At 42.4% G+C, this 14,843-nt stretch overlaps 2 protein-coding genes across 2 annotated transcripts in view; one reads left to right on the top strand and one right to left on the bottom strand.

Moving 5' to 3' along the window:
* LOC306981595 (NACHT, LRR and PYD domains-containing protein 12-like) overlaps positions 1 to 14,843 on the top strand; it is a gene marked incomplete at its 5' end in the record, with an annotated part of 89,978 nt that overhangs the window by 39,201 nt on the left and 35,934 nt on the right. The window lies entirely within an intron of this gene.
* Positions 2,183 to 14,842, bottom strand: LOC306981496 (protein NLRC3-like; the record flags this gene model as incomplete). Its single annotated transcript, XM_079581104.1, has 8 exons — positions 2,183 to 2,309; positions 2,409 to 3,778; positions 3,927 to 4,423; positions 4,496 to 4,581; positions 6,986 to 7,135; positions 7,245 to 7,279; positions 7,359 to 7,475; positions 14,825 to 14,842. The coding sequence occupies 8 exons, from the start codon at positions 14,840 to 14,842 to the stop codon at positions 2,297 to 2,299; spliced, it is 2,286 nt and encodes a 761-aa protein (XP_079437230.1). The 3' UTR covers positions 2,183 to 2,296.

Genomic DNA, 14,843 nt, shown 5'->3' on the forward strand with positions numbered 1-14,843 from the left:
TTCACTCAGAGTTGGTCTGTTAAATATTTACATCTCATAAAAGAGAGGTTCAGACTTTCTTTAGTATTATAATGTTCATAATGTTAGTTTATAATGTTAATTATAATGTCAGAAACTAAGATGTGAAGTGTGTGTTTTTTTCACCCGCGCGACTGGCTTAAAAAAACGCCCAATTCCTGGCAACCCTGCTCTCAGGTCAATAAGCTTCTAGATTAAAGGTGGGGCATCAGAGGTTAACAGCCCCTCCCTAAAGGTGCGTACACACTAAACGCTTTTCGGGCGCCAAAAACGCGACCAAAGCCCACAGTTAGTCGCTTGTGCTTACCTAAATTCAGACACTTGTCACACTCTGGCCGCACGTCAGCGTGTGTTCGTCGCGCTACAACAGTCATCGTCAGCCTCGAGGCCCAAACACATTCCCAGTGCAGGTTCAGCCACTGATATAAGTTTTCTTGTCTTTTAATCCTGGTGTTTGGATAAAGAAACACTGATGTGTCTTTGTAAAAGTCCCAGAGCTGCTGTAGCTCCGTTCACAATGAAGCTAAACCTCCGTGACTTGTTTTCTTTCTTTTTTTTCCTAGGACGGCGTAGCATCTGCCCCGGAGATTCAGCTGCAACGTACGTCACTGTGGAGGAAAGCTCCTGATTGGTCGACGCTTACAAATTTCTCCAAAAAGATCAGCATTTCCCAACTCGAGCATCGGCCGCGCTCGACACCCTGGAGGCGTCAAAAGTTTACCAAGCGCGAAAACTTCAGAATGCGCCGCACAGGAGGCGCGTGACTCACTGCGGGATATTTTGACGTCCCGTGACGTGCGTCCTCCATGTTTTTTCAATGAAAACCCGACGCTTGGCTGTGTTTGGTGTGTGCGCGGTGTGAATTTTAATTTATCGATACCACTCCTGACCAGAGGTTTTCGGATGGCACCAAGTAGGTACCGTTTAACGGTGCCCATCCCTATTCCCATGTGCACAAATGCACAATGTGTGTTCTACTTTGAAAGAAAAACGAAATACACGTCTATAAGTAAAGAGCAACAAGTAGGAAAGAGGTAACGGAGCCCAAGTAGCTCCCTGCTCAGCAGAAACACTGAAAAAAAACTACACAGAATTGTCAGTCCATTGAAAAAGTGAGGGATCAGACCTGACGGTTCTGTGTTGAACTTCTATCTCTAACGTGTTCTTCATTCATTCATGTTTAAACCTGACACAGAGACAGTGAACTTACGTTAGATTCTGCAGGCGACAGTCTGAGCTTTGAAGAAAACCACACAGATGAGACACTCCTGAGTCAGACAGTTTGTTTTCCCTCAGGTCCAGGTAAGTGAGATGTGAGGGGTTGGACTTCAGAGCTGAGGCCAGAGAGGAACAGCTGATCTCTGACAAACCACAGTCCCAAAATCTGAAAAAAGAATAAATGAAGAGGTTAAAGTCCAGGGTAAACTCAGACGAGGCTATAAACACAACAGAACAGTCTGAGAGTCTTGTCAAAAAACAGACACAGAGGTCGGTGTAAACTCTGTAGTTTCTCAGACTGGTCCTTCACTCAGTATCAGTCCATTCAATATTTACATCCCAAAAAAAGAGATGTTCAGTTTTTATTAGATTTTTTTTCCATTTTGCATTAATGCAACAAAATATCCTCTTTTTTTTGTACCTAATTTGTTTTGAGCAATTTTTTATTCATTTTATCTTCCAAAATTCATACAGTGTGGATGCTCAAAATGGAGTCGGCTGAAACAGTAAGTTTAAAAGTGCAGAAGGGGACTCTGAATCAGCTCCTGCTGTGGCTCAAGGCAGAAACTCTAAACTTTTGTCTCAATCAACCCATTAATGACAGTTGGACTCAGTGAAAACTTATTCATTTATTCCTTTAAGACACTGAGAAGAGTGGATATAATTACTGTTTGATTGTGTCGCCTTGAAAATGACTCGGATGTTTTTTTTATAGTCATTCTTGTTTATTGTAGTTTTGTCTGAGTTAAAAACTAAACAGACGTGTGTTTGCAGTGAAACTGGGAAACAAACTCTGTTTGAGGATGACGGATTTACCTAAAAACTGGACTGAACTCTATAGAACAATTTCTAGAAAAGAAAGACTAAAAAGGGAGGAGCTCAGAGAAAGAAAAACAAACAAATAAACAAACACAACACTGACCTGAGAGAGGAGAGTTGACAGTGAGGACTCTTCAGTCCAGAACACAGCGCAGACACTGAGGAGTCACTCAGACTATTATTACTCAGATCCAGCTCTCTGAGATGGGAGGAGCTGCAGCTCAGCGCTGACGCCAACACTTCACAGTGAAGCTCTGAGAGTCCACAGTCCTCAAACCTGTAACAGATGTTAGAGTCACATGTGTGTGATTATAACGTGTGAGTGAAGCTTCTGTCTGTGACTGAGGACTCACACAGCCTTCCTGCAGTTCCTCACCGCTGGGACCAACCTCTGTTTACCCTGATCTGATGTGTTGTAGTTCCATAAGTTCAGCTCGTCCAGGACCTGCTCTGACATCTGCAGCATGTAGGCCAGAGCCGAGCACTGGATCTCAGACAGTTCCTCCCTAGATTCACCTCCAGACTTCGGGAAGTCCTGGACCTGCTGCTGCACAGACTGGTCCTTCAGCTCCATCAGACAGTGGAAGATGTTGATGCTTCTGTCGGGAGAGACTTCCTCTGAGCTCATCTCTTTAAGGTTTTTAATGACTTCTGTGATTTCTGATTGGTCCATTGGACTCAGCAAAGCTCCTAAAAGTCTGTGGTTGGACTCCAGACTGAGGCCATGAAGAAACCGCACAAACAGGTCCAGGTGGCCGTTTGGACTCTGCAGGGACTTTTCTACACATTTTCTGAGGAACTCATTTGGACTTAACTCTGAGACTGTTGTGTCACTGCCATGATAAACCTCTTCCTCCTCAACTCCCTCTTCGCTGCTGTTGCTGATGCTAAGAAACTCCCTGACCACCTCCGGGTTGTTCTGAAAGCAGTGGTGAAGGTAAACGGCTGCCAGAAACTCCTGCACGCTCAGGTGGATGAAGCAGTAGACTGACTGGTTGAAGACACTCTCTCGTTTGAAGATCTCAGTGCAGAGTCCGGAGTAGACCGAGGCCTCGCTCAGGTCCAGACCCACCTGCTCCAGGTCTTCTGGGTAGAACATGATGTTTCCTGTCTGCAGATGCTCAAAGGCCAGTCTCCCCAGCTTCAGGAGCAGCTCTGTGTCGGCCTCTGTCAGCCCCCAGGTCTCAGACCTGACCTCTGTTTGTGTCTGTTTGTACTTCCTCTTCCTGTGCGTCTGCACCAACAGGAAGTGTGCGTACATGTCTGTGAGGGTCTGGGGCAGTGGTCCGCTCTGATGGCTTCTCAACACGTGGTCCAGGACTGTGGAGGTGATCCAGCAGAAGACTGGGATCTGGCTCATGTTGTGGAAGCTGCGGGAGGTTCTGAGGTGGGACAGGACTGTTTGAAGCTGCTCTTCATCTGAGAACCTCTTCCTGAAGTACTGCTCCTTCTGTGGGTCAGTGATGAAGCCCCTGACCTCCGTGACCCTGTGCACGCACCGCGCTGGGATCTGATGGGCCGCCGCTGGGCGGGAGGTGATCCATATAAGGGCGTGAGGAAGCAGAGCGCCTCTGATGAGGTTCACCAACAGTACGCCCACCTCTGACCTCTGTGTGACCTCAGAGATGAGCTCACAGCTGAAGTCCAGAGACAGTCTGCTCTCGTCGAGGCCATCAAAGATGAACAGGAGTTTACAGACGGACAGAGTGTGGGCTGTGAGCGTCTGTGGGGCAGAAAAACACAACATTTAACATCCATGACTTTACACCACTTTCCTTCAACCAGAACTTTAAACCAGTGAGTCGTGACTTTTTAAATATATTATGTGAATAACTCCTCAGAAGGTAAAGCTTTCTCTAAATGAGAGTGACCTGTGGATCCAGCGCTGGATGGAACACTTGGATCAGCTCCATCAGACTGTAGCGCCCCCTTCTGACCAGGTTCATCTCTCTGAAGGACAGTGGCACCACCAGCTGCAGCTCCAGGTTCTCTGAGCCCTGGGCCCAGTCCAGACAGAACTTCAGGACTGAGAAGGTCTTCCCCACTCCAGCCACGCCCACAGTCAGCACGGCTCTGATGGAGCCCTGCTGCAGCGCCCCCTGCTGCTGCTCAGGGGGCAGAGCTTTAAAGATGTCCTGGCACCTGATGGTGATCTCCTGGACCTCCTTCTTCTTGGACTGTGTCTCCAGACTCCTCTCCTCAGGTTGGGCTCTGGACTCCTCACTGAGGCCCTCTGTGATGTACAGCTCAGGGAAGATGCTGTTCAGAAGAGTTCTATCTCCTGCTCCTTCACTTCCCTCTGTCACATTCTCACATCTGCTGTTCAGGCTCTGCTTATGGTCCTTCAGAACCTTCTGCAGACCTTCACCTGGACACAGAGGAGGAGACACCAGTGAGACATGTTTGTGTCTCCTACATGACCTGCACTGCACAGACTGACCTCTTGAAGAGCCTTGGACCCACTGATAATGACCTTCTCCTCCGTCTGGACTCTGAGGCCGGGCGTCCAGCTCTGACTCTGTTTCTCTGTGGACAAAGACAGAGATGCTTTGAGTGAACAAGCCAGGCTTTAAAAAGCTTTGGACATTAAGGTCCTTGTGAAACAGAACTCAGCACAGATAAAGGTTTCTAAACAAACTGTCCCTCTGCATTAGGCTCTGTCTGCCCAGAGGAGCAATAGATCTGATGGTTTCCTCTCCATGTTCTGCAGGACTGAGCGCTTTAGGAGATCCTTTATCTCTGCTGTTATTCCATCTCATAATGATCACTGTTCATGCAAATGTGTGGAGGGTTTAAACTTTTTATATAGTTTATATTTCTCTCATATTTTAAAGACAGCGCTGGAGGCCCGTGTGAGCCCAGGAACAAAAACACTTTGGAGCTGCTGATGTTCAGTGTGTGAGGTTTGTTTCTTCCCGAGAGTCTGGAGGAGCAGGTTCATGACTGAAGTTTATAATCGCGCCTTTAGAAAAGTTACTCTTCTCTTGTTGTCAGTGATTTGTCCTGATGTAACGTATGAAACATGTGAGCCACAGACGAATTTCTTCTCTCCTCTACTCCACTTTATTCAGTTTGTACAGAGAGACTGGACTCTTATTGACTGTGCTGTCCAGCTCTCTGCTCTCCCTCCTCAGGCCCACCCACAGCAGAGGTGTGACCAGGTGAGAGCAAAGATCAAGACCAAAATTTGTTGAAATATTTACTACTTAATGAAAGTAAATATAGACCAAAATATTCACAGTTGATTAAAATGTGAGTAAAACTAAAGCTTTGTTTGGTGTTTCTCTAATATCCTCATTCCTCACCTGTCCCTCTTCACCTCAGTGCAGACCTGTTGTATTTCCCTAAGCTGACACTAGATGGAGCCCCAACATCAGAGCTGGACTAATGTGTAGAGTAAGTCTGTACACAGCCTTTCAGTGCAGTGACATGGAAGAGCTCAGGGCCGTCGTTAGTGAGTGGATTTACTCTTTCACCGTTTCCTGTTTTCTTCTACAAACTCAGATTTACATTCGGGACATAAACACTGGGAGGCGTTTGACCCAGTTTAGTTTCCTCTACAATGTCACTGCTCATAACTGAAGCAGATCAGATCAGCCAAGGGGAAGATCATCTACTTTCAAGTTTAAGCTTTGTTTAATAACTGAGCTTAGTTTCTACAGTTTGAGTTATTTGAAAGACAAGACCTAAAAAACTGATAAAAGCTTTTTCCTCACATTGTTGCCTGCTTTTTGGACACTTTGTCTCTTTTTATCATATTTTTGTCACATTTTAGTCGCTTTTGTAATCACTTTTTATTCACTTTTTTGTTGCTTTTTTGTCACATTATAGGTAAAAAATGTGTTGTAAATTTTTATGAAATTTTTTCAATCTTCATTAAATTTTTTTTACATTTTTACAAAATTTTTATTACTTTTTTTCCCAATTTTTTTTCCAATTTTTATCACTTTTTTGTCTCTTTTTGTGGTCAATTTACATCATATTCTTGTCACTTTTTAGTCACTTTTTATCACTTTTTATTCACCTTTTTGTCACTTTTTTTTGTCACATTTTGGGTCCAATTTTTTATGGATCACTCTTTAATCTCTTTCTTGTCAATTTTATTTTCACTTTTTTGTTAATTTTTTGTCAATGTTGATCACTTTTATCCACTTTTTTTGTCAATTTTTAATATATATTTTTTTACATTTAATTTCATTTTCATCACTTTTTATTCACTTTTTTTGACAATTTTTCATTAATTTTTTCGTACCTTTTTTATAACATTTTGTCAAATTTTATCACATTTTTGTACATTTTTTTTTTTCAATTTTTACAAAATTTTTATCACTTTTTTGTAACATTTTTTGGTCGATTTATATCATATTCTTATCACTTTTTAGTCGCTTTTCATCACTTTTCATTCACTTTTTTGTCGCTTTTTTGTAACATTTTAGGTCAAATTTTTTCATGGAATTTGATCACTCTTTATTCCCTTTTTTGTCAATTTTTATCACTTTTTTGTCACTTTTTTGTAAATTTTTTATCACTTTTTTCACAATTTTTCATTACTTTTTTATACCTTTTTTATCAAATTTTGTCACTTTTTTGTTTCATTTTCATCCTCATTCTTGTCTCGCTTTTTGATCTTTTTCCAAGTGTCTTGAGGCCGAACTGGAGAAAATGTGCTCGCTTAAGTTGGGGATTAATCCGTTAAAATAACTTTTAATTAAAAATGAAGAAGGAAGATTGAAATGTTCATAACAAAAGCCACAGTTTGTGTCTTGAAGCGCCTGTGCAGAGCAATGGTGGGACAGAAGGAAACATGGGAAAGGTCACCGCGAGGTCACAGAACAAAATGAAAGGAATTGAGGACCTGCGGCTCCGAGACAATGGAAATGTTTTTATTTACTTTTACTCTTGAATCCTGCGTGTGTTTAAGCATCTGTACTCACACTGGCCCATGGTGGTCCGGCTCGCTGCTGCCCCCCGGAGGTTCTCCTCGTTGTCGACGCTCTGAGGACTTGTCGTGGCGTTGGTCCATTTCCCAGTGGCTCGGTCTGAGAGTCTGTGAATGAGTGTCCTCAGTTTGAGAGCAGGACTGCACAAGGTCCAAAGTCCAGGCTTTTATTGCTGCGTATAAAGATATCATTCAGTGTTAAAGGGGATGAATCACTGTACCTTTAAGACAGGCCTGTTCAAGTCCTCACGTCTGAAACACGTCCTTGATCTGTGTCCAGTCCAGCTGCATAAACAAGCAGTTTAAATGTGTTCTTATTATAACGATGAGTGTGTGAACTGTAGCTCTGATTCCAAAGCCTCACCTGAGTGTGGGCTCTGAAGCGTCTCCTCTTCCTCCGTCCGACTCTCCATGGTTTCTGCTTGGTTTTGATATTACCGGACCGTCCCGTGATCTCCCCTTCAGCCGCACCTTTCTGACACTGCAGCGGGAACACACACTCTTTACCTGAGTCACATGACCAGCCTCGCCCTCTGTCACCGCAGCACACATTTAACCCTTAAGGCACACAGGGGAAACTCTTACATTTAGAGATATCAATGTGACACTTCTGTTGAACATCACTGATACAGCTCTGATCCAAATGTAGTACTCGAGTAGGTACTTTATTTTACTCCAGTCTTTATCATGGTCTCTACTTTCTACTTCTACTTGAGTAAAGTTCCTGTTACTTGAGTATATATTGTAGCGACTCGACCACCTCTGGGGTCAGTTACAATCAGAGGAGGTCGAGTCGTTACTTTACTTTGAAGTCATTTTACTCGAGTACACGCAAGAAGTAGTGACACAAATATGTACTCAAGTAAAAATAACACACTTCCAAAGACACACATTTTACCCTCCACTTTAACCTCCAGTTCAGCTTTACCCAAATCGAAAAGCTTCTCAACTGCAGAGCAACAGTGTAACAACTCATTTGAAAGCTAAGATTTACAAAAGTGACCTTTTGTCATATTTTGTCATGTTTTTGTCACTTTTTGTCAGTTTTTTTGTAGTTTTTTTTGGCTTTTTCATTGCATTTTTTTCTCTTTTTGTCATGTTTTCACCACGTTTTTTTGTCCCGTTTTTGGGACACATTTTGGTTCCAGTTTCATCCTCTTTTTCTTTTTTTTAGTGGTTTATTTGGTCGGTGCAGGATGAATGAGGATAAATGAGGAAAATGAGGATAAATTAGGTTAAAGAGGATTTTTTTCATTGCTTTTTTCACTGCGTTGTTTTGTTTCTCGTCATGTTTTTGTCACTATTGTGTTTTCATCACATTTTTGTTTTGTTTTGTGATTTTTTATCATTGCTTTGTTGTTGTGTTTTTGTCTGTTTTTTGTGTGTGGGTTTTTCCCTGCACTTCTCATCGTTTTTCGACTTGTTTTTGTTGTTTTTCTGTTACAGTTTTGTTCCAGTTTCAACCTAGTTTCGTGGCTATTTTGATTTCTTGTCTTTGGAGCTTTTAGATTTGGGTAAAGCTGGGTTAAGGCGGGACAAGAGGATCAGGAGAAAAGTGAGAGTCCAGACTGGGGGCTTTGTACACTTCAGTATATTTATATGTTGCAATTTGTTTCGCCGGTTTTATGGCTGTGTGCTCGTCCAGAGTCTAGGACATGTGGTCAGTCACCCCTGGGAGAAAGTATCTGTTATTTTGACCCTATAACAAACAGAAACTTCATTAGAATTTGACTCAAGTAGAAGGAAAAAGTGTGTAATAAAATGACTCTAAAAGGTCAGCACACACTACACGACTTTTCTAGTCATAAACGATTTTATATAGAATGGGGGGTCCACAATACACGACTGGATTCAGTGCGATTATAGAACGTCTGGGGGTTCACACTTAACGACTGAGAATCGTCAGAGCGACTCACGATTCTGACAAACAGCTGATGTTTTATAACACAGCGCGTCTGTCGTCTCTACGGCTTCAAAACTGACCCCAGATCAGCAAAGACAGGCCTGTGTTTGTGAGCGCGGGATAACGTGTGTGTCCCGATTGGTCAACGGTGTCAACAATGTCACAACACCGCAGCGATAGCTTACTGCTACTACCAAGCTTCAACTGGGCTATAGTTCTGTCAAATGGAGATAAAAGTTGGCGACATGAAGAAGCGGGACGTATTTCAGTGGATTTAATAAGAAAAGGAGACGGGCGTCGACCTCAGGATGGAGGAGACAGCGGAGGAGAAAGCGGGGAGGTTAGCCGCCGTTAGCTGTGAGGTGAAGCTAAACAGTTCGTCTCCAAACACAGTAAGTGCCGCTAAACTCTGTTCGTGGTTGAAATGTAGCTGGAAAAGGTGGTTGTGGTGAACTTTTGGTGATATAAAGTTGTGCTGTTTCGTGTGTGGGGCTGTGGCCATGAAATGAAATGAGTTGTTTGTGCCGCTGGTTTAACAGAGAAGTGAGAAAAGGAGGCGCGGCGGTGTTTTCTTGTCTTTATATCACTCTGTCATTCACATTTGGGGTAAAATCACCCACGTTTCTCCTGTGCGTCTAAAATTGGGCTTAAAAATCAAACATGTTTAATTTCCTACGACTGGAGTCTAGTCGCGTCTTTCTACCGCCCACACTACACGATTCCAACGTCAGTCCAGTCGTGACCCCCCCCACACTACACGACCCCCCCAAACTACACGACCCGACTCTGTGTGACCACCTTCGACTAGACGCGACTCGAGAAGACTCGGCACGACTGAGAATTAGAGCGAAATCGGGCATAAAAGTCGTGTAGTGTGAGCTGACCTTAAGAAGCACAATTTCTTCAAAGAGTGACTCAAGTACAAGTACATGTACTTGAGTAAATGTAACTGAGCACTACCCGCCTCTGGGGCCAGGACTCCCCTGAAAAAGAGATTCTTCATCTCAGTGGGGCTTTCCTGGTTGACCTCTGACCTCCACCTGAAAAGAGCACATTTGTTTCCAGTTTGGCTTTACCCGAATCTAAAAGCGGCTTGAAAAGGATCAAAACAACCACAAAAATGAGATGAAAAAAATGACGAAAATGTGACAGAAACAGGATAAAAATGTGTAAAATGAATTTGATGAAAACGCAAGACAAAAAAGCAAAAAAGGTTTGTATTAGTCGATAAGCTTATCTTTCAAATTAGGTGTTTCTCTGGCCTAGGCTGTAACCTTATAGATTTGGGTAAAGCTTAACTTCACAAAATGCACTTGGTTAAGGCGAGGGTTAAGCGGTTAAATAAAGGTACAAAAAAATCAAGAGAAACGCAAGTTTACAAATTTGTTTCTAAGAAAAGGTGTGTGTGTGTATAAAGAGTGACCCTGGTACTCTGGTCCTGTATCAGCACAGTGGAAGTGGAGTAGCTGTAATGGGAGTACCAAAGTCATTTTTTCAAGAGACCTTGGTTCTCCAATCCTGTGACATTCAGGTGTTTTTTTTTTTTACCATGGCCGATATGAGTACCAAGGTCAGTTTTTAATTGACTACTGTGAAAAATATGTTGGTGATGAGGATGAGCTGGAATGGAAACTTTCACCAGACTCAACAAATGGGCTGAAATATTTGTTCTCCTAAAAATAAAAAGTCATAGAGGATTTTAAACTCCCCTCAGAGATAACTTTATAAAAGGTTTGCTGTGTGCGCCACCTGCTGGTTTGATCTTGTACTGTGGTCACATTTCACAATAAACCAGTATAAAGAGGATAAAGAGGATAAATGTGGTAAAGAGGATGAAATAGGATAAACTGGGATGAATGAGCTGAAATGAGGATAAATGAGGCTAAAGAGGATAAATGAGGTTGAAGATGAACGAAGATGAATGAGGATAAAGAGGATAAGTATAAAGAGGATGAATGAGGTTAAATGATGTTAGAGGATCTGTCACGGTTAAAAGTAAAAAGAAATGGCCCAAAATGCAGACTGCAACGGAACTAGATTATGTGCAAAAATCAAGAAACAAGAAACTGACAAAAAACAAAAATAAAGCAGGAGCAACTGAAAACCCAACTCACAAACACGGTCACGAAGACAATGAACTGACAAAGAACAATGGAAACACAGGGGTAGAAATACATGAGGAAACGGGGCACAGGTGAAACACATCAGGGCGGGGCAGGCGATAACGAGAGGGAAGTCAAACAGAAAATCACAACAGAGCAAAAAGACAAGTCAAAATAAAAAAACACCAAGGACACAAACACAAGAAAACAAACTAAAACAGGGAAACAGAAAGCAGACCATGACAGGATCAACGAGTATAAAGAGTAATAATTAGGCTTAAGAGGATAAATGAGGTTGAAGATGAACGAAGATGACTGAGGATAAAGATGATAAACAAGTATAAAGAGGATGAATGAGGTTAAATTTTGTTAGAGGATCAACGAGTATAAAGAGTAATAATTAGGCTTAAGAGGATAAATGAGGTTGAATTAGGATAAATGAGGTTGAAGAGGATAAAGGAGGCTACATGAGGAGAAACAAGGATAAATGAGGATAAACAAGTATAAATGAGTATAAGAGGATCAACGATAAAGAGGATGAATGAGGATGAAGAGGATAAACAAGTACAGAGAGGATGATTGAGGTTAAACAGGATAAACAAGGATAAATAAGGTTAAATGAGGATGAATGAGATTGAATGAGGTTAGAGTATCAACGAGTGTAAAGAGAATAAATTAGGCTAAAGAGGATAAATAAGGATAAATGAGGATACATGAGGTTGAAGAGGATAAATGAGTACAAAGAGGATAAATGTTAAAGAGCATGAATGATGTTAAAGGGGATAAATGAGCTTGAAGAGGAGAAATGAGGATAAACGAGGATTAATGAGGCTGAAGAGTATAAATGAGGCTACTGTCACGACTGAAAAAGAGGACCCAAAAGCAGACAGACCAATAGTTAGACGTCAGTTTATTTTTGTAAGAGTATCCACAGCAGGGGACCGAAAGACCAGGTGAGCTCCGGACCAGGACATGGACGGAGACAAGCAAGAGGACTGAACACGAGGACATAAACTGGTAAGCATCTTCTTGTCGTAAGTTTGTATAGTACAGAGATGCGTATATACTAGTGATGTGCCGATCGTGTCGAGGCTTCGAATCTAGAGGAGTGCCTATAGAGTTCGGGAATGTGATGTGATTTAAAAGTTAAAATACTGGAGTTATTGTTCACTTTTAAACACTTGGACACCACAGTGAGTTAGATGTTTTTACCAGCAGTAACTCAGCAGCTAACGGAGCTGATCCACGGCTTTTTTCTCCACTTTTCAGACTGTTTTTAACTAATGTTAGTCAATGGAAATGTATGCTAACAGCTGCAAAGATGGCGGACCTCCATGGCAACTGTGGAATTTCCCGAACTCTTTCGAAGCGCGTATCGATGCGTGTGTTGATCACGTGTGTGGCGGCGTTCGAAGCCTCGGGAAGTGGCCGCACCACGTGATTGATTCAGGAAATGATTTGCGGGTTTGAAGCGCAATTCAAAACAAAAGCGACAGTGACATTTTGTGTGTTTGGGTTGGACATAAACAAAGTAACACAAGCACATTTTCCATCACAACTCTATAAATTTGCAAATGTAGTCTGTCAGCCCCACCATTTATTGTCAGCACTCAGCATGTTATACATGCTCACGGACCTGTCCCTTTTTAAATCCAGATTATCTCATCTTTTCAAACTTGCTTTTAATACTTAGAGACACTGAATTGTGTCCAGGGTATAAACATTTGGTGTTTTAATTATTTTTATCTTTCTGTGAAGCACTTTGGTCCTCCTGGTGTTGTTGTAAAGTGCTATATAAAGACACTTTTAATGATTGATTGATTGATTGATTGATTGATTGCGTAGTGGCGTAGTGGATCAAATAAAGCACCTTGATGCTTCCATGTGTGATGCAATATGTGACGTTCACGATTTCCAATGTGATGATGTCATAATGTCAGATGGAGGGCGGGGCCAATACAACTCTATGGGAGAAATGCAGTTTTTGTAAGAAATCTCCAAAACGAAAATTGGCAAATGTTTTTCCTCATCAGTATTTGATCGTGATTGGATTCACAAACCTGTGATATTATTTTTATGTCTGAAATTGTTTTCTATTGGACAACATCACGGTCGTGTTTTCGCATATTGTCACCACTTTTGGATGTTTTTCTGAGAAAATAATTGGACATTATTTCATATGTGCTGACAGAGGAGATAATGAACTTTGTGACAGTTTTTGTTTCATGTGGATTCCACCATTAATGACTGAGATATGAGCCAAAAAACAAAGGCTGTATCCGAATGTCCACACTATCCCCTAACCCCTCATTCACTACATAGGCCCGCACTATATAGTCGACTATATAGTCACCGATTCTGTTGGCGATTCGGACACAAGCCACTACTTTCTCCGCGCTGCGTGACGTCACGCGCACTGCGGCTGCAGTGTTTTACATTTTTTTATCTGAATTTATTTATTGGTACAAACGTTTATTTTATGAAACAGAACGACTGTTTTGGCACTTTTACAGGCGTTACTGTCATCACAAAAAAGGAAAAAATAATAATATCACCCCAGCGTGAGCTCAGAGACGCCAAAAGTAGGTCAGAGCCCGGTGTCCGAAGCGCCAGCAGATTGAGTCACTACATCTGCTAAAAGTTCGCGAAACTCCTGGAATAAAGTATTTCTGCGATAAAAAACAACCAGACTCATGAGACAGTGGAATATTTATGGATTAATACGAGTCAGATCCGCTTTTACTTCACATGGATTTTACGTGAATGGCTTGGATTATTCGAGAGGAAGCTGTCGGTCATTTAACAGCTCCAGCTAAAGGTTAGCAGCTAACGTTAGCATCTTTTCACCGTAACCGGTTATATTTTGGTCGTTTATTCATGAGAAATACGCAACACTCGACTGAAACAGCTGATTTACTTCAGTCGTGTTGTTTAGTTCAAAGACCTGTCGCTGTCAGGCTCTTCTCCGACTCTCGCAATGCATTGTGGTCTATATTGACCCGTTTAGTGACCATCGATGCTCACTACTTTTCCAGATGCATTGTGGGAAATTTCGAGTGCACTACTTTTTTCTCTCTGGACATTCGGAGACCCCTACAAAATGGCGTGAGCACTATATAGTCACTATATAGTGCACTATATAGGGAATAGTGTGGACATTCGGATACAGCCAAAGACATAAAAATATGCATTTTGTCAGTTACCACAGTTACCATAGTTACCGTCAGTTGACCTCCATCTCAATAGGTGTGTTTAAGATGCCGTTGCGGCTCGCCTGGATGGTCGGCGAGAGTAGCCGGCGCAACGGGGGCGGAGAAAAAAAGTCTGAATTCAATCCGACCGCTCCACATGCAGAGAAGAGCGAGAGTGGCCTCAGATCAGCAGCGTCTCGTTCAGATATCGCGTTCATTTAAAGTTTATCCTAAATAAAAGTCCTTCACCTCCTGCTCTGTTTCCTTTACTCCAGAGACATCATTCTTCATCAGAGGAAACTTTACCATTCGTTTGTTTGTTCAAGTTTGTGATAAAACACGTCCTTTTAAATCATGAGTTTGTTCTGAAAAGCATCAAACATGAGCTCTATTTTAGGGGGCGATGCAGAACTTTAATAGTTTCAGTCATAGTTTATTTGTTCACATCTAAAGAGGAGAGAGGAGGGGGCGAGGAGCACGCTTCTGATCACAGCAGACTCGTATCCAATCACCTGAGCGTGAGCCGCGGACAGGTGGGTGTTTTCCCATCATGCACGGGGCCGTGGAGCCCCTGCAGTTGCCTCTGGAGAGATGCAGCGGCTGATCCAGTCGGCTGCTCGCGTTGGGGTCTCACCATCTTTCCGTGCCCCATG

The sequence above is a fragment of the Gobius niger genome (genome assembly GCF_951799975.1).
Source record: "Gobius niger genome assembly, chromosome: 22".
NCBI lineage: Eukaryota > Metazoa > Chordata > Actinopteri > Gobiiformes > Gobiidae > Gobius > Gobius niger.